General features: G+C 47.0%; 1 protein-coding gene across 6 annotated transcripts in view; it reads left to right on the top strand.

Annotated features, from left to right (window-relative positions):
• Positions 1-25653, top strand: part of PRRC2B (proline rich coiled-coil 2B) — a 635269-nt gene that overhangs the window by 54489 nt on the left and 555127 nt on the right. For all 6 annotated transcript variants that reach the window (XM_069237079.1, XM_069237080.1, XM_069237081.1 and 3 more), the window contains exons 4-5: positions 14268-14370; positions 15368-15440. In XM_069237079.1, the coding sequence (XP_069093180.1) occupies positions 14268-14370; positions 15368-15440 (176 nt within the window). The remainder of the gene's footprint in view (positions 1-14267; positions 14371-15367; positions 15441-25653) is intronic.

Here is a 25653-nt window from a genome sequence, read left to right on the forward strand (position 1 = left end):
TCACTCTAGATGTCCTTTTTCATGGTACAATTCCATCATGAAATGCAGTTAGCTTTCTTTCCGTGCTAACTTCAGTCTTGAAATACACAATTTGAGCTCCATGTGAGCAGCGTTATGTAGTTGTTTTCAACAAGGAGCTAGAAGGAGCCAGGCAGTGATCTGTGTGTTCCATGGTGCAACACTGTGTGCCGGTAGTCTGGTTTCCACTGGTTCAATCAATCAGATATTTGTATATCCCCATTTATCACCTGAGGAGGTCTCAAGGTACTGATTCGGGGACGTGGTTCAGTCAAAGAGCCAGGTGTTGAGGTTCTTCCTGAACTGAGCCAGCAAGAGGGACTGCCTGAGGTGAAATAGCAGCGTATTCCAGGTTTGGTCTGCGAGGTAGGAGAATGATCTTCCTCCGGTCAGATCCTAGAGATGGTTACGAGGGCCAGTTGAATAGAGCGGAGTTGCCTGGGGGTGTGTGTAGAAGGAGAGGCGGTGGTTTAGGTAGGAAGGTCTGATATTGTGAAGGGCCTTGTAAGCATGTGCCAGGCCTTTGAAAGTGATGCGTTTGTTGACGGGGAGCCAGTGTAGGTCTCAGGTGGGCAGAAATGTGGCTGTGGCGGGGGATGTCCAGGATAGGTATTTCCATGGCGTTCTGTATTCTCTTTAGTCTTGTTTGGAGGTTTTTGTTAATGCCGGCATAAAGTGTGTTGCTGGTTTGGCAAACTGGTTAGATTCAGGGGTGACGTGATGGTGTTACTGCTGTTCTTAGCAAGTGGTGACTTTTGCTGGGTGCTTTTGGCAGGCGGTGAGGGGAGGGTGGGGGAGCAGGGCACGAGAAGGAGGTCAAGTGACATTAGGAGAGTGAAAAGGTTAGCTGTTGGGTGCACTGGCAGATTGAGGAAGTAGCTGGTTATGTTATTTGAACTTGTAAAGCGCCTGACTACCCAAAGGCCTCACAGCGCTAAAGGACCACAACAGGAACCAGAGCTGGGAACTAGAGTTTAAAAAGCCAGGTTTTAATTGCTTTTCGAAAGTTCAGTTCATGGCTAATTAGTCGAATATTAAGGGGGAGGGAGTTCCATAGTTTGGCTCCCCGATATTCCATCTAGCTTTTTTAATTTTTGGAAGTACAGCTAAGGCTGTAGATGCGGATCTAAGAGCTCTGATGGGTTTGTAAAAGGTAGCTAAAGTTTCTGATGGATACAACTACCTGTGGATTCCTCACCTAATGAATACTCCCATGGCGCCAGCATTCGACGGAAATCTTCTTACTAGTCTCTGCACGTCGACGAGGACGTCACTCTAGCCCACGCGACGCCGTCTGACGACATACAGGCAATAAGAGGTCCTCGACGACGTGCGGACGTCAGTTCCCTTTTTTCCGTGCATTCGAAACGGTTATCTTCGAGGGAGCAACTGTTACTTTTGTGGTTACAGTGTATTTTTGCTGTGTAGTCTTTCGCTGTGGTAATAATGTCGCAGAGAAAGTCTGGATTTAAGCCTTGTCGTGAGTGTGGAGGCAAGATGTCGGTGACTGATCCTCATTCCGATTGCCTTTGGTGTTTGAGCTCCGACCACGACGTCTCGACTTGTGATTCATGCCAGCACATGAATCCAAAGGCCCTCAAAGAACGTGAGGCGAAGCTATTTATGGCAAAATCGAAGGAGAAGCATCACAAGAAGTCTTCTTCTCCAAGACATCGGCGTCATCGAGACTCCCGGCGCCGTAGAGAATCTCGGCGTCATTCGAAGGAGACTCGTTCCAGGTCTTCGGATCGGCGCCGAAGGACATGGGAGATCAGTCCCACGGTTACGCCGCATCCTTAAACGCCGTTGCCCTCTCCGGCGTCTCCAACTTCACCTGGACAGGCGTCGGTGATTGAGGTATTGGAGCCTCAGGTGTTTTCTCCGGCGCAGACGTCGAGGCCGGCGTCGGGGTCGCCTCCGAGACAGGCACCTCAGTATCCGGCTTTTCCCACCCCTGGAGCCGATAGTTCCGCATTCTTGAATGCGATGTATGCCATCTTCCAACAGATGCTCCAGGGGGTGCTCCGGCTGGGCCTTTGGCCTTTTCTTTGGGTGATCCTGCGCCTCTTCGGCCGGCACCCTTTATGCCCTTTCTCCCTTTTGGGAACGTGGGCTCGGCGCCAGTGTCGGCGCCGGTGGCCGCTCCGGTGGCTTCAGAAGGATTGGCCCTGGGGATTTCCATCCCGTCGACGTCGGGATTTCGGCCTGTGACTCCGGTGGGTCCATCTGCTTCAGCTGCTCTTTCGTCGGCGCCGAAGTTACCTGTGGCGCCGGACGCGGCATCAGTGGCTTCTGAAGATCGGCGCCGATCTTCGGCGGAGGCATTGTCGACTCCGCGTATTGAACAACGACTTCATTCGAGGAGACGTGCTCTCCGTGTATTAGAAGAGCAGGAGTACCAACGAGCCCTGGAGGAAGGAGAGCTAGAGGACTCGGGTGATGGGCTGCGTGGACTGGAGTCGGCCAGTGGGCTGGACACTTCCCCTGAGTGGGATCTTTCGTCCCCGGGGGAATATACGGAGGAGGCTGCTTCCTTTCATGCAGTGGTACGGAAGGCAGCTAGTTTTTTGGACCTGCCTTTGCCGGTGGTGGAGGCTAAACAAAACCTTTTAACAGAGGTGCTACATCCGGCCTCAGCTGCGGCAGAGCCTCTGTTGCCATTTAATGACGCTCTGCTGGATCCGGTGTTAGAGGTGTGGAAGAGGCCGGCATCTTCCCCAGCAGTTCACAGAGCTGTGGCCAGGAGGTATCGGGCGGCTCCGACTGACCCTGGTTTTCTATCTAGACACCCTACGCCGGAGAGCTTGGTGGTGCAGGCCTCCTGTTCATCCAAGTCAGCGCCTGGTTCTTTCCCGACGGTGCCTGGGGACAGAGATTCAAAGAAACTAGAGGCGCAGTCCAAGAAGATTTTTTCGTCCTGCAGTCTGGCGTTAAAAGCCACCAATGCAACCTGTATCCTGGGGAGGTATATTCATGCTCTGATGGATGACATTTCCTCATCGTTTACAGAGCTTCCCCAGGGTCTTTTGGATCTTGTCTCAAATGCCCAGGCTGCTGCGACCCAGATTATCCAGACGGGACTGGATACCACCGACTCGGTAGCCAGAGCAATGGGCACAACTGTGGTGGCAAGGAGACAGGCCTGGCTCCGTAACTCGGGCTTTTCTGCAGATGTACAGTCCACATTGTTGGATCTCCCGTTTGATGGGGACAAACTGTTTGGAGCCAAGGCTGATTCGGCCTTGGAACGTTTTAAGGAAAGCAGGGCCACGGCTAAGTCGTTAGGGCTCCAAGCTCCTTCTTCCACGGCCTCTTCCAGATTTTTCATGAGGTTTCGTGGATTTGGGCGTGGCTCTTCCTCCTCTTCCTTTCGGGGGAGATATCAGCAACCTGCCTCTTCCCATCCCTATAGATCTTTCAGGGGGAGAGGTAGGGTCCGCACCAGAGGAGCCTCTCAGCAGCACTCTGCCTCTTCCTCATCCTCTGGCGGGGTGCAGCAGGGGAAGCAGCCTTAGGCTTCCACCATTTCCCACTCACTCCTCTCCTGTAGGGGGAAGATTACAGCATTTTCTCACCAAATGGAAGACTGTTACAACGGACACTTGGGTTCTCAGTATTGTGGGAAAAGGCTACACCCTTCCCTTTCGGGAGTTCCCGCCCCTCATCCCGCCCCGCCCTTCTTATTGTTCAGAAGAACACCTCCTGTTGCTAGAACAGGAGGTACAAGCCCTCCTTTCCAAGGGCGCGGTGGAGTTGGTCCCAGAGCAGGAAAGGGGTCGAGGATATTACTCAAGGTATTTCCTGATTCCCAAGAAGGATGGTCGTTTGAGACCAATTCTGGACCGGAGGATCTTGAATTGGTTCCTCAAGCAGGAAAAGTTCAAGATGCTGACCCTAGCACAGGTGCTTTTGGCGTTGAACAAGGAAGACTGGATGGTGTCTGTCGACTTGCAGGATGCTTACTTTCATATCCCGATACTCAAGTCACACAGGAAGTATCTCCGGTTTGTGGTGGGATCGCAACACTATCAGTTTGCGGTCCTTCCGTTTGGTCTTACTTCAGCACCTCGAGTCTTCACGAAGGTGATGTCGGTGGTTGCGGCAGAACTCAGAAGGAAGGGGATAGCAGTATTCCCTTACTTGGACGACTGGTTGATCAAAGCCAAGTCCCCGGAGCTTGTGTCGCATCATCTGCAGTCAACAACCCAGTTGTTGTTCGACCTGGGTTTTTCGGTGAACGAGCCCAAATCTCACCTAGAGCCCTCTCAGCGCCTCCTGTTCATAGGGGCAGTACTGGATACAACATTGGGTCGGGCCTTTCCTCCGCCTCAGCGGATTCAAGATATTCAGGATTTGGTTCCAATGTTTCAAAATGGAGCGGTAGTTCCAGTCCTCAAGGTCCTTCGTCTGCTCGGTCTGTTTGCCTCCTGCATTCTGTTGGTCACGCATGCTCGCTGGCACATGAGGGCTCTTCAGTGGTGCCTCCGAAGGCAGTGGTCTCAACACAAAGGGGATCTAGAGGGTACTGTCAAGATCTCCAGAGATGCTGCTGTGGATTTGAAGTGGTGGATTGCAAGCAACAATCTTTCACAAGGAAAGCCGTTCCAGCAGTCGCCACCAGTGGCCACAGTCATAACGGATGCTTCCACTCTAGGGTGGGGAGCTCATCTGGGGGATCTGGAGATCAAAGGTCTTTGTGTCTCCAGAGGAACAGATGTTTCACATCAATCTGTTAGAGTTACGGGCTGTACGTCTGGCTCTCAAGGCCTTCCTCCCTTCCCTTCGTGGTCAGTCGGTACAGGTCCTAATGGACAATACTACCACGATGTGGTACATAAACAAGCAGGGAGGAGTTGGGTCGTACCTTCTCTGCAGAGAAGCTCTTGGACTATGGTCCTGGGCAAAGGACCATCAGATTTGCTTGATAGCAAACCATCTGGCCGGAGTCTTGAACGTGCGTACGGACAGTCTCAGTCGCCATTTCTCGGCAGACCACGAGTGGCGTCTCCATCCAGATCAAGTCCGTTTAATCTTCCCGAGGTGGGGGTTTCCTCGGGTAGATCTGTTTGCCACTCGAGAGAATGCGCATTGTCCGTTGTTCTGCAGCCTCCAGTATCCGATGCAGGGAGCGTTGAGGGACGCGTTTCAAATAACCTGGTGCGGCCAGTTGCTTTACGCGTTTCCTCACATACCCTTGATTCCTCGAGTATTGAGGAAGATTCGCCAGGACCGGGCTCTAGTCATCCTAATAGCTCCGGATTGGCCAAGGAGGGTATAGTACTCCGACCTTCTCCAACTCTCAATGTGCCCTCCGCTCCGTCTCCCTTTCAGGGCAGACCTCCTCTCGCAGTCGCAGGGGCAGGTTCTACACCCCAACCTCCAGAGTCTGCACCTACATGCCTGGAGATTGAACGGGGCAACCTGAGTTCCTTCTCTCTCCCGCCTGAGGTAGTGGATGTTATATTAGCGGCCAGGCGACACTCCACTAAATCTATCTACGCTAATAGATGGTCTAAATTTGTTGCGTGGTGTGGAGAGAGGCAGATTGATCCTTTGCATTCTCATCTATCGGACGTTTTGTCTTTTGCTCTGTCTCTAGCGCAGAAAGGTTGTGCAGTGGCTACCATTAAGGGTTATTTATCGGCCTTGTCAGCCTTCATATGTCTTCCAGACCAACCATCTTTATTTAAATCCCCTATTGTTATCAGATTCTTGAAAGGTCTTCTAAATAAATATCCTCCAAAGCCATTCGTTATGCCGCAATGGGATTTGTCCTTGGTCCTGACTTTCCTTATGGGGTCCCCTTTTGAACCTATGCATTCTTGCCCCTTAAGGTATTTGGTTTTAAAAACAGTCTTCCTGATAGCTATAACATCAGCAAGGAGAGTGAGTGAGTTGCAGGCCTTATCAGTAAAGCCCCCTTATACAACTTTTTATGGGGATAAGGTGGTGTTGAGGACCAAGGCTGCTTTCCTCCCGAAGGTTGTTTCACCCTTCCATTTGGCTCAGGCAATTGCTTTGTCCACGTTCTATCCTCCGCCTCATCCTTCCAAAGAGGAAGAAAGACTGCACCGTCTGGACCCAAAGAGAGCGTTGAGCTTCTTTATTGATAGAACAAAGGATTTCAGGCTGGAGGATCAGCTGTTTATTGGATACGTGGGCAAGAGGAAAGGCAGTCCACAAGAGAACACTATTCAGGTGGGTTGTTCTTTGCATTAAAATCTGTTACTCTTTGGCAAAGAAGGATCCTCCTGAGGGCATTGGAGCTCATTCCACCAGAGCTAAGTCGGCCACTTCGGCCTTGGCCAGAGGTGTTCCTGTGGTCGACATCTGCAAGGCCGCAACTTGGTCGTCCCTTCACACTTTTGCAAAACATTACTGTTTGGATTCTGAGGTTAGAAGGGACGGCCATTTTGCACGGTCAGTGCTGCAGGATTTCTTGGTTTGACCATTTAGGCACCCACCGCCGGGCGTGGTACTGCTTTGGGACTCTATTCATTAGGTGGGGAATCCACAGGTAGTTGTATCCATCAGAAGAACGAGTTACTTACCTTCGGTAACGACTTTTCTGGTGGATACATTAGCTACCTGTGGATTCCTCACGGTCCCACCCGCCTCCCCGTTGCCTTTCTGGTCTTACCAAGTAATCCTTGAGTACGCTCCTCTTGGTCTTCGAGGGTGCAATAGATGTTGTGTATATATATTATATTTATATATATGTATATATCTTTGTGTATATACTTGATGTGTATATATTTTTTTAAAAAGAGTTTTATATATATATATATATATATATATATATATAAATAAAAGATTTACAGTTATTCATGCAATGTTGTGTATTTTTACAATGTAATGGGATGTTGCCTTGCTCTTTCATTGCATTGCCTGGTTATTCTCATGCACGTAAAAAATGATTGGTACTGACGTCCGCACGTCGTCGAGGACCTCTTATTGCCTGTATGACGTCAGACGGAGTCGCGTGGGCTAGAGTGACGTCCTCGTCGACGTGCAGAGACTAGTAAGAAGATTTCCGTCTAATGCTGGCGCCATGGGAGTATTCATTAGGTGAGGAATCCACAGGTAGCTAATGTATCCACCAGAAAAGTCGTTACCGAAGGTAAGTAACTCGTTCTTTTAACACATGTATACGCTGTTCCACCGGAAGCCAGTGGAGTGTGGACAAGGCCCATTTAACTGAGGTATGCCTTGGAATGTCGAGCAGAAGATGCGCTGCTGCATTCTGAACCACCTGCAACTTGCTGACCACGTATTTGTGGGAGCCAAGAAATAAACTATTGCCATAGTCGAGTTGAGACAAAATGATTGCTTGTACAATAAGTCTTTTTGCCAAAGTGGAAAGTATTACCAATACCTTTCTCAAAAGTCTTAATGACCCAAAACAGGCAGCAGAAATGTTCTTGGTATGATGTTCCAGGGTAAGATGGGGGTCTAACCAAATTCCCAGGCTTTTATTATAATTCTTAGGAGGCGGCAGATCCTCTAGAGGGGAAGTAGCTAAAAGACTATTGCCAGGGTTAGAATGGTTGGGCTTTAATATCTAATATAGATACTTTGGGAAGAGTTATAAATGGAAATATAATGCAATGACCTGCGGTATTTTAATTTTGTTTGTGGTTGCAACTGAAGCAAATGTGATTGTGTCAAGTATGAGTAAATGGTCATCTGTGTCTGCTCACTGGTGAAGTAGGTAAATAGTATCAAAGAAAAGCTGAGTACACTGCAACAGATGCAAGGGTTTGACCCATCTGATTTCTCCCCCCCCCCCCCCCGTCCTGGCTGAATCTGGAAAAAAAGAGAAAAAAGAATGCTTCCTGACTTTGCCACACATCGAATGCCATGCCTGTGACATTTTGTCAGTAAACAGGTGATAAAAGCTGGTGTTGGAATATCTTTGCATCCAAATACTAATAGACGTTGTTTGTTTCTAATTCTTCTTTTAATCTCTGTGCTGTTCTGAACAGTATACTGCCTTATCCCAGCTTGGCACAGTTTATAAAATACTAGTGAATACAATGGGTTCATCAGAAATAGCTGAAATTGTGCTGCCACCACAAGCATTGAACGAATAAGCAGGGGTGTGGAATTTAATAAAATATCTACTTGTCCATGGGACAGGTTGCTTCTTTAATCTACTTGTCCTCTAAAAAAAAAAAAAATCTACCTGTCCGCAGAACTACATACTGGTGCTGGAGGAGGCAGTAAGTAATAGTTCCAGGGCTGGATTGCTATTGAGTCTGCAAACCTACTAACTTGCATTGTTTTAAGGATTTTCACCAGCTCTTCTCAAATCTTTTCCCATAATGAGGAGTAAATTTCCAACCTTTCTAACCACGCCAAAAGTAGAACTTCTCCAAGGGTTGGGAAAAAAGTGGTTGGAGGGAAAGTGCACTCAATAGATTTTCACATTAGCAAATCTACACATGCATATTTACTCGGCTAAAATACAGTTCACAAAAGTTTTGTAGGAGTATGATTTCCTGATCTACTTCTGTAAGTTCTTCTGAATTCATGAAGCCACTAATTGAAAGATGTACACCATAGGTGCACTTTTGTGACTTTCTTTAAGATTTGGGTTCCTAATTAGGTTTGGCATTAACAAGGACATTTTTTGTTTTTATTAAACTTCTATTTCTCTCTATCTATCTGCTAACTTTACTGTGAGTGATCACATTCTGCTTTTCCACAAGGAGCATATCGGAACACGAAGTAGTTTTGTTTAGTGCCATGGACTACTGTGGCAATCAGTGGCGTAATGAAACTGTCCTAAGGACAAAATAAACATGAAAACTTGTTGCCCTTGACCCCAAACAATATGTCCTGGGCGTCGGGCGATAGGAATTCCACATCCCTGAATCAGCCGTAATTGTTCTAACAGGGGTGCCTAAAAACTGCAGCGTTAGTATGGTTTAATCATGGCCGCCCCAACAACATGCACATATTGCAGTAATGCAGATTGCATTTGCTTGTGGGATGCTTGTACAATTAATAGTAGTACAATTAATAGTAGTGCAGCTTGTGACACAGCCTTCCAAGATGCTCTTGTAAATTAATTCTTGACATGATAGTGATCACAAGAAGTGACACCTTTCTGTGCAGGTAAATGAAAATGTTGCTGACTGGATTTTTGGTGATTCATCATATTCAACTAGGACGGAGATTTTCTCACTGATTATAGGACTGCAACCTGATATGAATGGCTGGCATTAATTCAATTTGTCACAACACCCTGGTGAACTTGATCTTACTTGATTTGGTAAACCAATAATGAAATTAAGTGAGGTTGGAGGACTCTTCTATCTGGGTCTTCGGCCTTAAAAAATCGAGTAGGCCAATCAGAAAGATGGCAGCAGCTTCTGAAACGGATGCTGTGAAGACATCCAAATCTGGCTGGCCCATATTTGATTTTGTCACAGGTAGTTTTAGAGATCTCTTGGTTGGGGAAGATTTTATATAAAATTCATCGTTTGACGATGTTTCCTATCAGCACTGTAAAGTTTGAATCTCCTAAACAATTTTACCGGTGACAAAATAAGTTGCCCTAGTTAGAAAAACAGAGTACATATTGAAATACTGCATCACTGGAATGGGATCAGCTAGAAAGAATAAAGATTTATTTTAATAATTATTTAAAAATTCACCAATGAACTCAGATTTTTAATAAATATTTAGGTTAAGCAACTTCTAGCATATTACCCTTTACCTGCCTGAACTGTAAGAAGGCTAATTAGCATAGGCTGCTACCAGATCTATCCATGCACAGCCTTGAGATAGGGGTGAGATGCCTCCTTGGAGCAAACAATGCACTGAACTGAATGGTCGGAGACCCCTGCTCTGAGCTCAACAGAATATGCAGGCAGGGGAGGGGCACAGAGGGGAGGGGGGGGGATGTTAATCCGTGAGAGCAAAGTGCCAAATCCTGCTTGATGGGTCTTTTCTGCCACATGTAACATTTGGAGCACACTTAAAGGGAAAGACGGAATGGCAAGACTATTCTTGTGGATCCTCTGTCTAGTTGATGAAGTACACTGCTTTTGTCTTAACAGAGTTCTGGTTCTTTTGTAGGTACAGTACCTGTATCAAACTGGATTCTAAATGTTAACACTAGATGTAGGAAGTTGGCTCTGTATGTGCTATTTCAAAGTAAGGAATAGCATGCACGGAGTCCAAGGGTTCCCCTTAGAGGTAAAATAGTGGTAAAAAGAGAATACTAATGCTCTATTTTGTGGTAGTGTGGTCGAGCAGTAGGCTTATCCAAGGAGTAGTGTTAAGCATTTGTTGTACATACACCTAGACAATAAATGAGGTACACACACTCAGAGACAAATCCAGCCAATAGGTTTTGTTATAGAAAAATATCTTTTCTTAGTTTATTTTAAGAACCACAGGTTCAAATTTAACATGTAATATCTTGTTTGAAAGGTATTTCAGGTAAGTACATTAGGAACTTTGAATCATTTCAATTGCATGTATACTTTTCAAGTTATTCACAAATAGCTATTTTAAAAGTGGACACTTAGTGCAATTTTTACAGTTCCTGGGGGAGGTAAGTTTTTGTTAGTTTTACCAGGTAAGTAAGACACTTACAGGGTTCAGTTCTTGGTCCAAGGTAGCCCACCGTTGGGGGTTCAGAGCAACCCCAAAGTTACCACACCAGCAGCTCAGGGCCGGTCAGGTGCAGAGTTCAAAGTGGTGCCCAAAACGCATAGGCTTCAATGGAGAGAAGGGGGTGCCCCGGTTCCAGTCTGCCAGCAGGTAAGTACCCGCGTCTTCGGAGGGCAGACCAGGGGGGTTTTGTAGGGCACCGGGGGGGACACAAGCCCACACAGAAATTTCACCCTCAGCGGCGCGGGGGCGGCCGGGTGCAGTGTTAGAACAAGCGTCGGGTTCGCAATGGAAGTCAATGAGAGATCAAGGGATCTCTTCAGCGCTGCAGGCAGGCAAGGGGGGGGCTTCCTCGGGGAAACCTCCACTTGGGCAAGGGAGAGGGACTCCTGGGGGTCACTTCTGCAGTGAAAGTCCGGTCCTTCAGGTCCTGGGGGCTGCGGGTGCAGGGTCTTTTCCAGGCGTCGGGACTTAGGTTTCAGAGAGTCGCGGTCAGGGGAAGCCTCGGGATTCCCTCTGCAGGCGGCGCTGTTGGGGCTCAGGGGGGACAGGTTTTGGTACTCACAGTCGTAGAGTAGTCCGGGGGTCCTCCCTGAGGTGTTGGTTCTCCACCAGCCGAGTCGGGGTCGCCGGGTGCAGTGTTGCAAGTCTCACGCTTCTTGCGGGGAGATTGCAGGGTTCTTTAAAGCTGCTCCTTTGGATAAAGTTGCAGTCTTTTTGGAGCAGGTCCGCTGTCCTCGGGAGGTTCTTGTCGTCGTCGAAGCAGGGCAGTCCTCAGAGGATGCAGAGGTCGCTGGTCCCTTTGGAAGGCGTCGCTGGAGCACAGTTCTTTGGAAGGCAGGAGACAGGCCGGTGAGTTTCTGGGGCCAAGGCAGTTGTTGTCTTCTGGTCTTCCTCTGCAGGGGTTTTCAGCTAGGCAGTCCTTCTTCTTGTTGTTGCAGGAATCTAATTTTCTAGGGTTCAGGGTAGCCCTTAAATACTAAATTTAAGGGCGTGTTTAGGTCTGGGGGGTTAGTAGCCAATGGCTACTAGCCCTGAGGGTGGGTACACCCTCTTTGTGTCTCCTCCCAAGGGGAGGGGGTCACAATCCTAACCCTATTGGGGGAATCCTCCATCTGCAAGATGGAGGATTTCTAAAAGTTAGTCACCTCAGCTCAGGACACCTTAGGGGCTGTCCTGACTGGCCAGTGACTCCTCCTTGTTATTCTCATTATTTTCTCCGGCCTTGCCGCCAAAAGTGGGGGCCGGGGCCGGAGGGGGCGGGCAACTCCACTAGCTGGAGTGTCCTGCGGTGCTGTGACAAAGGGGTGAGCCTTTGAGGCTCACCGCCAGGTGTTACAGCTCCTGCTTGGGGGAGGTGTTAGCATCTCCACCCAGTGCAGGCTTTGTTACTGGCCTCAGAGTGACAAAGGCACTCTCCCCATGGGGCCAGCAACATGTCTCTAGTGTGGCAGGCTGCTGGAACTAGTCAGCCTACACAGATAGTCGGTTAAGTTTCAGGGGGCACCTCTAAGGTGCCCTCTGGGGTGTATTTTGCAATAAAATGTACACTGGCATCAGTGTGCATTTATTGTGCTGAGAAGTTTGATACCAAACTTCCCAGTTTTCAGTGTAGCCATTATGGTGCTGTGGAGTTCGTGTAAAACAGACTCCCAGACCATATACTCTTATGGCTACCCTGCACTTACAATGTCTAAGGTTTTGCTTAGACACTGTAGGGGTACAGTGCTCATGCACTGGTACCCTCACCTATGGTATAGTGCACCCTGCCTTAGGGCTGTAAGGCCTGCTAGAGGGGTGTCTTACCTATACTGCATAGGCAGTGAGAGGCTGGCATGGCACCCTGAGGGGAGTGCCATGTCGACTTACTCGTTTTGTCCTCACTAGCACACACAAGCTGGCAAGCAGTGTGTCTGTGCTGAGTGAGAGGTCTCCAGGGTGGCATAAGACATGCTGCAGCCCTTAGAGACCTTCCTTGGCATCAGGGCCCTTGGTACTAGAAGTACCAGTTACAAGGGACTTATCTGGATGCCAGGGTCTGCCAATTGTGGATTCAAAAGTACAGGTTACGGAAAGAACACTGGTGCTGGGGCCTGGTTAGCAGGCCTCAGCACACTTTCAATTGTAAACATAGCATCAGCAAAGGCAAAAAGTCAGGGGGCAACCATGCCAAGGAGGCATTTCCTTACACTAGAGTTATCATTAAAATAACACTCGCACACAACACCCTCCCACTCCCTACCTTTCCAGTTGGTTAAACGAGGGCCAGGAGCCGCCCCCTTTTACTGGCTAGTCCTAGAAATAAATGTGCCAATTCCAAACACCCGATTTTGGACACTTCCTGGACCAGTGAAATATCCAAATAGGAATGAACCTGCTATGTGACCGGAGAGGATTTCTAAAGGAGTGGACCTGGACAAAGAAGTGGACTGTAGGGTCTGTTTTCTGGCCTCCTGGTACGCTACAGGGAGACAACAAGCTGCAAAAGAGGCCTTTTCCTTCAAATACCTGAGCAGTGGCAACTGGACCCTCCTGTTAGCCTCTAGTTTACATCCTGTGACTCCCTTGAGGTCCTGGAGTTCCTTAGAATTGCACTCTTGCAGATGACTGGGAGGTAAAAGACTAAGTCAGAAGGTAAAATATTCTACTAGGATGAACCTGGTTGGTGTATCTGATCCGTACTCCATTGTGATCAGCCTCAGGGTGCACTAGTCTACTGAGACTAATGACAACCGTTGACACGTTCTCCTTTTTCACACAGTGTCTTCTTACAACGTTCATGTCTCTGGTTTCCCCTTATTGGATGTCATTTGGTACTGCTTTGTTTACCGAATTTTACTCTGGTTTTTCTAATTCAGTTTTGGATTTTCGTTTTGAATTTTGATGTTGCCACCTTGGTACTGCATAAATAGTTCACACATGGTCCTAAAATAAGTCTCTCTGCTCTTTGCCATAACTACCAGAGGGTGATGGTCAGGTTAATTTAGAGACTTAAAGGGTTCACCCTGACGAGGGTTGTGATAACACTCCAGTCTCTTACAAACTTGTTTTCTCATTTGGCAACAATGTTGGGATTAATTCTGTAATATGTGATTCTTTAATGTTTCATTGAAATTGAGTTGTACAACCAAAACCTACACAATTCTGTAATTTTAGCCTTTGATGGAACGCAGATGTATTTGATCTGCCTTTTAAAAAAAAAAAATATATATATATATACATTTTCATATACGTGCATGTGAAACATTGGGGAAAACATATACCAGGGTCTGATCCAAGGGTTGGGACATTACATTTACGTAACTGTAGATTGCTATGACAGAGTATTAGAATTAAAAGTAACTTTTCCTTCTCAGGTTGATTTCCTACCCAACTCCTCAATACTGACACCCCCCTCCCCCAACATGTTGAGCATAGTTGCCTGAAACGGAACAGTTTTGCCAACTTCATCCTCTAAATTGTCTTCAAAGTTGAAGTGATAAAGTGCAATACATTTCCTGCTAGGCTTTTTCATTTCACATTTCACTGTATATTATAGCTTCAGAAATACGAGCTTCGTTGAGCATTGCTTTCAGATTATTTGCTGTTACTATTCACACTAACTCCGACCCTTCGTCTTGCAGTTCCAATGTAACGACCGCACAGCCGCCGGAGTCGCAGCTGCCGCAGGCTTCGCAGAAATCTGCCTCCACTTTTCAGACACCGACCCAACAGAGCAGTCAAGAGGTACGGTCAGTTTGTGTGCCGTGATGGCAGCTCTCTTCATAGTGTAATCGGTATTCCTCTAGTCTTGACAGTTACTCTTTGGTAGCTGCATTAGCTTATTTGCAGGTTTTCATCTTATCTCATAGTTGTACTCACACTCCATGTACTTTGCTGATGGCAGATTATTCTAGCAGTCAAAAGCAATTGACATATGTTAGGGCTCTTGGTTTTTGTAATGTTAACTTTTTTTTCTTATTTTTTTTTTTTTAACCTGTGTGAGATTCACTTACTTATTATTGAAGTTATAATTATTCTTTATTTATTTTTTTGCTTTGAGTCCAGTAGACCTCTCTAACTTTATGTAAAAATTAAGAAGGTTGATATGTCTCCCTAACGTAATCCAGAAAATGGCAGCAAAAATGACAACTGGTGCTAGGAATTTAGGTTTATAGGGTGTTTGGTGGGTGAGGGGCATGCAATAACTACCTTTGACCACTACACTTGAGTGCACATAATATTTTGGTAACATTTAAATTTCTATACCTGGTACTCAGCTGCCATCTTGGTGCCAGACACAGCTACCTTCTTGAGTGCCAGATGACCTTATCAAGCTTGCTGGGACAGACTCCTATTGCCCTTGCCCCATTATGTGCTGCACGTCTGTGTCAGAGTGATGCCAGATCTGTTTAAATCTCATATAGTCCTTAAATGTTCACTCTCTGGCTATTTTTGTTCTTTTCAAATTTTTTGCACCACAATCTTATTCCTAAAATGTATTGTTTTCTAGAGAAATAACATTTCTAGGTAATACATGTCAAAATCTGCACCAAATGTGAAACGCATCGCTGCTCTTCGTAAAATATTCCATTATACAGAAGAGGTGAAAGTTTCACGTTCAGTTGTGATCAAATTAAAGTCTTATTCCTTGTGACCACTTATAATCCGTCCTCAATTCTTAAACTCCTTTCTTATTTCTACAGAAGTCTATATAAAAAATTGATTTTTAATTCTTCTCCAGATTATACATTTAGTGCCAGGTGGACCAAGGTCATGGGCGCAGCTGAATGGAAGGCCAGTAGGACCAGGTGGTGGTGAGTGTCCTGGTTACTCCTATGTCTGTGTGGCAGTTTCCTCAGCCGCACTTTTGTTTCTTGTCTGTGTGAATGTCGGAAACACCTGACATAGTCTGACAGAAGATTTTAGTTTGTATTTTGTATGCTGTAAAGAATTTTTTTTTTTGTTTATGCGACTGCTGATTTCATCCCTAGTAATATATAGTTTGTGTTGGCCGTAGGTGTTTTTTTTTTTTTTTTTTTTTGCAGTGTCTGTTTTTTCGAGTTGCAGGTTCTGTATTCTGCCTTTTATTTGTGTGTGTGTGTGGTGTCTTGTTGCTATATGTGATATGTCTGTCTCCTCGTGACATCAGATATGTTCCCCAGCTTGGTCATGAAGCAAACCTCCGAGCCCCAGGATTGTTACAGAACACTTGAGAGGTACCTTGACGGAGCAGCAGGCAGAGGAGCTGGAAAACAGAGACAAAGAAAGGACTATTGAAGCATGACTGAGAACCGCCACGTATCACTGAAAATATATGTGATCTGTAGGAAATCTCAACCACATGGCCTGAAACTGTTCAATCTGGGGGTTGTAACGGTCGAGGGAAGTAGACGACACTGCAAAATCCGCAACCTCTGTCTGCCCAGAGACCCAGTGCTGAGGGCTAAGGTGTGCACAGAGTTCCATCTGAAGACACACTGGATCAGAGGAGCAGAGGTGGGCACGCTATGCTGTGGTGCAAAAAAAAAAAAAAGCAGCTTTCTCAGAGACCTCGTTTTTGTTGTCATCTGTAGACACTCCATCGAAGAAACGGAGGTGGAGTAAGCTTGTTGCCTGGTGCACTTCTAAACCAATAGATCAACTCCATGCCAAGCTATCAGAAGTTTTGTTTTTTGTGTTGTCTCTGGCCCAGTAAGGCCTTCCTTTGGGCACTTGGACCAGCCTCTACTATTCACTGCCACTTGGGATGAGTTTCCTCAAGGGCTTACAGTAGATTTCTCTTTCTCAGTTTTTAGGCTCAAAGGTTGGCTAGATGAGGAATGTATGGGCCAAATTGAAATCCAAATTAGGCATAACAGATAACTGATATCTCTGACTCTCTGCCCTCAAGACAATTTTTCTTGTCGCTATACCTTTGGCGTGGCATGCGAGCGAGTTACTAGCCTTGTCCGTCAATCCACCAACACCACTTTCTGCCAAGACAAACTGGTTCTGCAGACTTCAGCTTACCTTCAGTCTGTTACAGGAACCCTTAAGATACCCACATGCAGTTCACCCAGGTACCTCCAACACTACCATAAAAATGTGGCATTTCAGTGCAAATGGATGTACAGCTTTACCACGGAGAACCGGTATTCTGCTTCTCCAACCTGGAGTGTGGTGAAAATATTCTGTACCTCGTGACACAACTGGCTGCCACCAATTGTCCTCTTTGTCCAGGCCTCTTAGAATTTTAATCTGATCTTTGGACTTAGGGAGACTCATTAGCATTATTTAGGAGATTGCAAATGCTTCTTATAAAACTGGGCAAAAATTACTTGAGAAGTAAAAAGAGGCTATCTGTCAGAGCCTCCTTGACTCTTGCTGTAGCTTGGATGAGCAGCGTATGCCTATAAGAAAGGTGAAACTAGATGAATTTACATTAAAGGTAGGGTGCCTCTCCAGAGTTCTCTGTGCACCAAAAGAACAGCACATTATAATTTTGATGATCTAGATCGGTGGTCTCAAATTTTTCAGTATGAGGGCCACATATAATTTACTAATATTCGTGGGTTGAAAAAAATCAGTTTTATGAGTGAAATGAACGAATAAGGTTTACTTAAAATGATTGAGAACAAGAGAAATGTGGCAATTACGAAGAAAAAATGCCTTGCTTAAACTGAGAAATGATATGAGTAAAATTGTTGAACAATAGCTAATTGTCTGACAGAATAATCATTTACTTAACTGTAGAAAAGACAAGCTGCATATTCATTATTTCAATTTTAAATACTGAAAATGTACATAAAATGAGAAATTGTCCAATTTTGTAGCACACAATCCGAAAAATAAACACTCCAAGAAAAACATCAGTTAAACAATGCAAAGAAATTCATAAACCACTTGATCCATTAATAAAGGTTGATCAAAAATAAACAGTCTGTATATTTCTACACAATTCTGGCATGGGGAGGTTGTTTTTTTTTTTTTTTTTTTTTTTTTTTTTTTGTACTTTTTTTTTTGCGACATGTATTAGCTGCACTAGTGACTTAGGTTTTTCAAAGATCTGGCTTAAGACGTTGCTGGTCCAAAATTTACAATAGAGAAGATTAGAGGCTGCCACCTACAGGCTGCCAAAGGGATTGGGCATATATTTCCCTCTGATCATCCGAATCGAAAATCTTGTAGAAGGCTGAATGTGGCCCGCGGGCCGTACATTGGAGGTCCTTAATAGATTAGTAGGACTCAAGTACTAGAAATATGCACAAATAGAAGTTTCAGCATTGAGGACCCATGACTTTCACATTATAGAAGGATTGTGATCACTAATTGATTAACACTGTGATCTGTGTAATTATTTCTTAAAACATGAAAAGTATTATCAGAGTACCATCACCAAGAAAATGGACTATATACACAGTATGAATGATGTAACCTGTAAGGGAGGACAAAATATTTCTTACACAGTGAAAGCAGCTGTCCCAAGGTTAACAGTTAATAGTTGTGGTGCTGGAGATTCTTGCTTTGTGTCTCAGTTTACGGTTTGTTGGTACTTGGACCTCTCAAAAACTTGGATATTTCCTGTAGGAAGTTGGCTCTGTATGTGCTATTTCAAAGTAAGGAATAGCATGCACAGAGTCCAAGGGTTCCCCTTAGAGGTAAAATAGTGGTAAAAATAGATAATACTAATGCTCTATTTTGTGGTAGAGTGGTCGAGCAGTAGGCTTATCCAAGGAGTAGTGTTAAGCATTTGTTGTACATACACATAGACAATAAATGAGGTACACACACTCAGAGACAAATCCAGCCAATAGGTTTTTTTATAGAAAAATATCTTTTCTTAGTTTATTTTAAGAACCACAGGTTCAAATTTAACATGTAATATCTTGTTTGAAAGGTATTGCATGTAAGTACATTAGGAACTTTGAATCATTTCAATTGCATGTATACTTTTCAAGTTATTCACAAATAGCTGTTTTAAAAGTGGACACTTAGTGCAATTTTCACAGTTCCTGGGGGAGGTAAGTTTTTGTTAGTTTTATCAGGTAAGTAAGACGCTTACAGGGTTCGGTTCTTGGTCCAAGGTAGCCCACCGTTGGGGGTTCAGAGCAACCCCAAAGTCACCACACCAGCAGCTCAGGGCCGGTCAGGTGCAGAGTTCAAAGTGGTGCCCAAAACGCATAGGCTAGAATGGAGAGAAGGGGGTGCCCCGGTTCCGGTCTGCTTGCAGGTAAGTACCCGCGTCTTCGGAGGGCAGACCAGGGGGGTTTTGTAGGGCACCGGGGGGGACACGAGCCCACACAGAAATTTCACCCTCAGCGGCGCGGGGGCGGCCGGGTGCAGTGTTAGAACAAGCGTCGGATTCGCAATGTAAGTCAATGAGAGATCAAGGGATCTCTTCAGCGCTGCAGGCAGGCAAGGGGGGGCTTCCTCGGGGAAACCTCCACTTGGGCAAGGGAGAGGGACTCCTGGGGGTCACTTCTGCAGTGAAAGTCCGGTCCTTCAGGTCCTGGGGGCTGCGGGTGCAGGGTCTTTTCCAGGCGTCGGGACTTAGGTTTCAGAGAGTCGCGGTCAGGGGAAGCCTCGGGATTCCCTCTGCAGGCGGCGCTGTGGGGGCTCAGGGGGGACAGGTTTTGGTACTCACAGTCGTAGAGTAGTCCGGGGGTCCTCCCTGAGGTGTTGGTTCTCCACCAGCCGAGTCGGGGTCGCCGGGTGCAGTGTTGCAAGTCTCACGCTTCTTGCGGGGAGTTGCAGGGTTCTTTAAAGCTGCTTCTTGAAACAAAGTTGCAGTCTTTTTGGAGCAGGTCCGCTGTCCTCGGGAGTTTCTTGTCTTTTTCGAAGCAGGGCAGTCCTCAGAGGATTCAGAGGTCGCTGGTCCCTTTGGAAGGCGTCGCTGGAGCAGAGTTCTTTGGAAGGCAGGAGACAGGCCGGTGAGTTTCTGGAGCCAAGGCAGTTGTTGTCTTCTGGTCTTCCTCTGCAGGGGTTTTCAGCTGGGCAGTCCTTGTTGTTGCAGGAATCTAATTTTCTAGGGTTCAGGGTAGCCCTTAAATACTAAATTTAAGGGCGTGTTTAGGTCTCGGGGGTTAGTAGCCAATGGCTAGTAGCCCTGAGGGTGGGTACACCCTCTTTGTGCCTCCTCCCAAGGGGAGGGGGTCACAATCCTAACCCTATTGGGGGAATCCTCCATCTGCAAGATGGAGGATTTCTAAAAGTTAGTCACCTCAGCTCAGGACACCTTAGGGGCTGTCCTGACTGGCCAGTGACTCCTCCTTGTTGCTTTCTTTGTTCCCTCCAGCCTTGCCGCCAAAAGTGGGGGCCGTGGCCGGAGGGGGCGGGCAACTCCACTAAGCTGGAGTGCCCTGCTGGGCTGTGACAAAGGGGTGAGCCTTTGAGGCTCACCGCCAGGTGTTACAGCTCCTGCCTGGGGGAGGTGTTAGCATCCCCACCCAGTGCAGGCTTTGTTACTGGCCTCAGAGTGACAAAGGCACTCTCCCCATGGGGCCAGCAACATGTCTCTAGTGTGGCAGGCTGCTGGAACTAGTCAGCCTACACAGACAGTCGGTTAAGTTTCAGGGGGCACCTCTAAGGTGCCCTCTGGGGTGTATTTTGCAATAAAATGTACACTGGCATCAGTGTGCATTTATTGTGCTGAGAAGTTTGATACCAAACTTCCCAGTTTTCAGTGTAGCCATTATGGTGCTGTGGAGTTCGTGTTTGACAAACTCCCAGACCATATACTCTTATGGCTACCCTGCACTTACAATGTCTAAGGTTTTGTTTAGACACTGTAGGGGTACCATGCTCATGCACTGGTACCCTCACCTATGGTATAGTGCACCCTGCCTTAGGGCTGTAAGGCCTGCTAGAGGGGTGACTGACCTATACTTGCATAGGCAGTGAGAGGCTGGCATGGCACCCTGAGGGGAGTGCCATGTCGACTTATTCGTTTTGTTCTCACTAGCACACACAAGCTGGCAAGCAGTGTGTCTGTGCTGAGTGAGAGGTCTCCAGGGTGGCATAAGACATGCTGCAGCCCTTAGAGACCTTCCTTGGCATCAGGGCCCTTGGTACTAGAAGTACCAGTTACAAGGGACTTATCTGGATGCCAGGGTCTGCCAATTGTGGATACAAAAGTACAGGTTAGGGAAAGAACACTGGTGCTGGGGCCTGGTTAGCAGGCCTTCGCACACTTTCAATTGTAAACATAGCATCAGCAAAGGCAAAAAGTCAGGGGGCAACCATGCCAAGGAGGCATTTCCTTACACAACCCCCCCCCCCCCCCCCCCCCCCCAAACGAAAGAGGATGAGACTAACCTTTCCCAAGAGAGTCTTCATTTTCTAAGTGGAAGAACCTGGAAAGGCCATCTGCATTGGCATGGGCAGTCCCAGGTCTGTGTTCCACTATAAAGTCCATTCCCTGTAGGGAGATGGACCACCTCAACAGTTTAGGATTTTCACCTTTCATTTGCATCAGCCATTTGAGAGGTCTGTGGTCAGTTTGAACTAGGAAGTGAGTCCCAAAGAGGTATGGTCTCAGCTTCTTCAGGGACCAAACCACAGCAAAGGCCTCCCTCTCAATGGCACTCCAACGCTGCTCCCTGGGGAGTAACCTCCTGCTAATGAAAGCAACAGGCTGGTCAAGGCCATCATCATTTGTTTGGGACAAAACTGCCCCTATCCCATGTTCAGAGGCATCTGTCTGCACAATGAACTGCTTAGAATAATCTGGAGCTTTTAGAACTGGTGCTGAGCACATTGCTTGTTTCAGGGTGTCAAAGGCCTGTTGGCATTCCACAGTCCAGTTCACTTTCTTGGGCATTTTCTTGGAGGTGAGTTCAGTGAGGGCTGTCACAATGGATCCATATCCCTTCACAAACCTCCTGTAATACCCAGTCAAGCCAAGGAATGCCCTGACTTGAGTCTGGGTTTTTGGAGCTACCCAGTCCAGAATAGTCTGGATCTTGGGTTGGAGTGGCTGAACTTGGCCTCCACCTACAAGGTGGCCCAAGTAAACCACAGTTCCCTGCCCTATCTGGCATTTGGATGCCTTGATAGAGAGGCCTGCAGATTGCAGAGCCTTCAAAACCTTCTTCAGGTGGACCAGGTGATTCTGCCAGGTGGAGCTAAAGACAGCAATATCATCAAGATAAGCTGTGCTAAAGGACTCCAAGCCAGCAAGGACTTGATTCACCAACCTTTGGAAGGTGGCAGGGGCATTCTTTAAACCAAAGGGCATAACAGTAAACTGATAATGCCCATCAGGTGTGGAGAATGCTGTTTTCTCTTTTGCTCCAGGTGCCATTTTTATTTGCCAGTACCCTGCTGTCAAGTCAAAGGTACTTAAGAATTTGGCAGCACCTAATTTATCTATGAGCTCATCAGCTCTAGGAATTGGATGAGCATCTGTCTTGGTGACAGAATTGAGCCCTCTGTAGTCCACACAAAACCTCATCTCTTTCTTTCCATCTTTGGTGTGAGGTTTGGGGACTAAGACCACTGGGCTAGCCCAGGGGCTGTCAGAGCGCTCAATTACTCCCAATTCCAGCATCTTGTGGACTTCCACCTTGATGCTTTCCTTAACATGGTCAGACTGTCTAAAGATTTTGTTTTTGACAGGCATGCTGTCTCCTGTGTCCACATCATGGGTACACAGGTGTGTCTGCCCAGGGGTTAAGGAGAAGAGTTCAGGAAACTGTTGTAGGACTCTCCTACAATCAGCTTGCTGTTGGCCAGAGAGGGTGTCTGAGTAGATCACTCCATCTACTGAGCCATCTTTTGGGTCTGATGATAGAAGATCAGGGAGAGGTTCACTCTCTGCCTCCTGATCCTCATCTGTTACCATCAACAGATTTACATCAGCCCTGTCATGGAAGAGCTTAAGGCGGTTCACATGGATCACCCTCTTGGGGCTCCTGCTTGTGCCCAGGTCCACCAGGTAGGTGACCTGACTCTTCCTTTCCAGTAATGGGTAAGGGCCACTCCATTTGTCCTGAAGTGCCCTGGGAGCCACAGGCTCCAGAACCCAGACTTTCTGCCCTGGTTGGAACTCAACCATTGCAGCCTTTTGGTCATACCAAAACTTCTGGAGCTGTTGGCTGGCCTCAAGGTTTTTGGTTGCCTTTTCCATGTACTCTGCCATTCTAGAGCGAAGGCCAAGTACATAGTCCACTATGTCTTGTTTAGGCTCATGAAGAGGTCTCTCCCAGCCTTCTTTAACAAGAGCAAGTGGTCCCCTTACAGGGTGACCAAACAGAAGTTAAAAGGGTGAGAATCCTACTCCCTTCTGTGGCACCTCTCTGTAAGCAAAAAGCAGACATGGCAAGAGGACATCCCATCTCCTTTTGAGTTTTTCTGGGAGCCCCATGATCATGCCTTTTAATGTCTTGTTGAATCTCTCAACCAAGCCATTAGTTTGTGGATGGTATGGTGTAGTGAATTTGTAAGTCACTCCACACTCATTCCACATGTGTTTTAGGTATGCTGACATGAAGTTGGTACCTCTGTCAGACACCACCTCCTTAGGGAAACCCACTCTGGTAAAGATACCAATGAGGGCCTTGGCTACTGCAGGGGCAGTAGTCGACCTAAGGGGAATAGCTTCAGGATACCTAGTAGCATGATCCACTACTACTAGGATGTACATATTTCCTGAGGCTGTGGGAGGTTCCAGTGGACCAACTATGTCCACACCCACTCTTTCAAAGGGGACCCCCACCACTGGAAGTGGAATGAGGGGGGCCTTTGGGTGCCCACCTGTCTTACCACTGGATTGACAGGTGGGGCAGGAGAGGCAAAACTCCTTAACCTTCTGGGACATATTGGGCCAGTAGAAGTGGTTGACTAACCTCTCCCACGTCTTGGTTTGTCCCAAATGCCCAGCAAGGGGAATATCATGGGCTAGAGTCAGAATAAACTCTCTGAACGACTGAGGCACTACCACTCTCCTAGTGGCACCAGGTTTGGGGTCTCTGGCCTCAGTGTACAGGAGTCCATCTTCCCAATAGACCCTATGTGTTCCATTTTTCTTGCCCTTGGACTCTTCAGCAGCTTGCTGCCTAAGGCCTTCAAGAGAGGGACAGGTTTCTTGTCCCTTACACAGCTCCTCCCTTGAGGGTCCCCCTGGGCCTAAGAGCTCAACCTGATAAGGTTCAAGCTCCAAAGGCTCAGTTCCCTCAGAGGGCAGAACTTCTTCCTGAGAAGAGAGGTTCCCTTTTTCTGACTGTGTTGCAGTTGGTTTCCCAACTGACTTTCCTTTTCTCTTGGTAGGCTGGGCCATTTTTCCAGACTCCAGCTCCACTTTTTCACCCTGTGCCTTGCATTGTGCTCTTGTTTTTACACACACCAGTTCAGGGATACCCAGCATGGCTGCATGGGTTTTTAGTTCTACCTCAGCCCATGCTGAGGACTCCAGGTCATTTCCAAGCAGACAGTCTACTGGGATGTTTGAGGAGACCACCACCTGTTTCAGGCCATTGACCCCTCCCCATTCTAAAGTTACCATTGCCATGGGATGTGCTTTAGTTTGATTGTCAGCATTGGTGACTGTATACGTTTTTCCAGTCAGGTATTGGCCAGGGGAAACCAGTTTCTCTGTCACCATGGTGACACTGGCACCTGTATCCCTCAAGCCCTCTACACTTGTTCCATTAATAAAGAGCTGCTGCCTGTATTTTTGCATGTTAGGAGGCCAGGCAGCTAGTGTGGCTAAATCCACCCCACCCTCAGAGACTAGAGTAGCTTCAGTGTGGACCCTGATTTGCTCTGGGCACACTGTTGATCCCACTTGGAGACTAGCCATTCCAGTGTTACCTGGATTGGAGTTTGGAGTGGAACTTTTCTTGGGACAGGCCTTGTCTCCAGTTTGGTGTCCAGACTGACTACAGTTTCGACACCAGGCCTTTTTGGGATCAAAGTTTTTACCCTTGTACCCAGGATTGTTTTGTGAAGAGGCTCTGGGCCCACCCTCCTGTGCAGGTTTTTGGGGGCCTGTAGAAGACTCTTGACTATTTTTATTTTTGGCTGTCTCACCACCTTTCCCCTGGGGAGGTTTTGTGACCCCTTTCTTTTGGTCACCCCCTGTGGAAGTTTTGGACACCCTTGTCTTGACCCAATGGTCCGCCTTCTTTCCCAATTCTTGGGGAGAAATTGGTCCTAGGTCTACCAGATGCTGATGCAGTTTATCATTGAAACAATTACTTAACAGGTGTTCTTTCACAAATAAATTGTACAGCCCATCATAATTACTTACACCACTGCCTTGAATCCAACCATCTAGTGTTTTGACTGAGTAGTCTACGAAGTCAACCCAGGTCTGGCTCGAGGATTTTTGAGCCCCCCTGAATCTAATCCTATACTCCTCAGTGGAGAATCCAAAGCCCTCAATCAGGGTACCCTTCATGAGGTCATAAGATTCTGCATCTTTTCCAGAGAGTGTGAGGAGTCTATCCCTACACTTTCCTGTGAACATTTCCCAAAGGAGAGCACCCCAGTGAGATCTGTTCACTTTTCTGGTTACACAAGCCCTCTCAAAAGCTGTGAACCATTTGGTGATGTCATCACCATCTTCATATTTAGTTACAATCCCTTTAGGGATTTTCAACATGTCAGGAGAATCTCTGACCCTTTTTATGTTGCTGCCACCATTGATGGGTCCTAGGCCCATCTCTTGTCTTTCCCTCTCTATGGCTAGGATCTGTCTTTCCAAAGCCAATCTTTTGGCCATCCTGGCTAACTGGATGTCCTCTTCACTGGGGTTATCCTCAGTGATTTCAGAGTTGTTGGTCCCTCCTGTGAGGGAACCAGCATCTCTGACTATTATTTGTGGAGTCAGGGCTTCAGTAGCCCTGCTCTCCCTAAGTAGGACTGGAGGGGGGGAATTTCCCTCCAAGTCACTATCTTCATCCTCTGAGTTGCCACCCTCAGAGGGGTTGGCCTTTTCAAACTCTGCCAAAAGCTCCTGGAGCTGTATTTTGGTAGGTTTGGGGCCCATTGTTATTTTCTTTAGTTTACATGGTGACCTTAGCTCTCTCATCTGTAGATGGAGGTAAG

Source organism: Pleurodeles waltl, chromosome 6 (assembly GCF_031143425.1).
Source record: "Pleurodeles waltl isolate 20211129_DDA chromosome 6, aPleWal1.hap1.20221129, whole genome shotgun sequence".
NCBI classification, from domain to species: Eukaryota; Metazoa; Chordata; class Amphibia; order Caudata; family Salamandridae; genus Pleurodeles; species Pleurodeles waltl.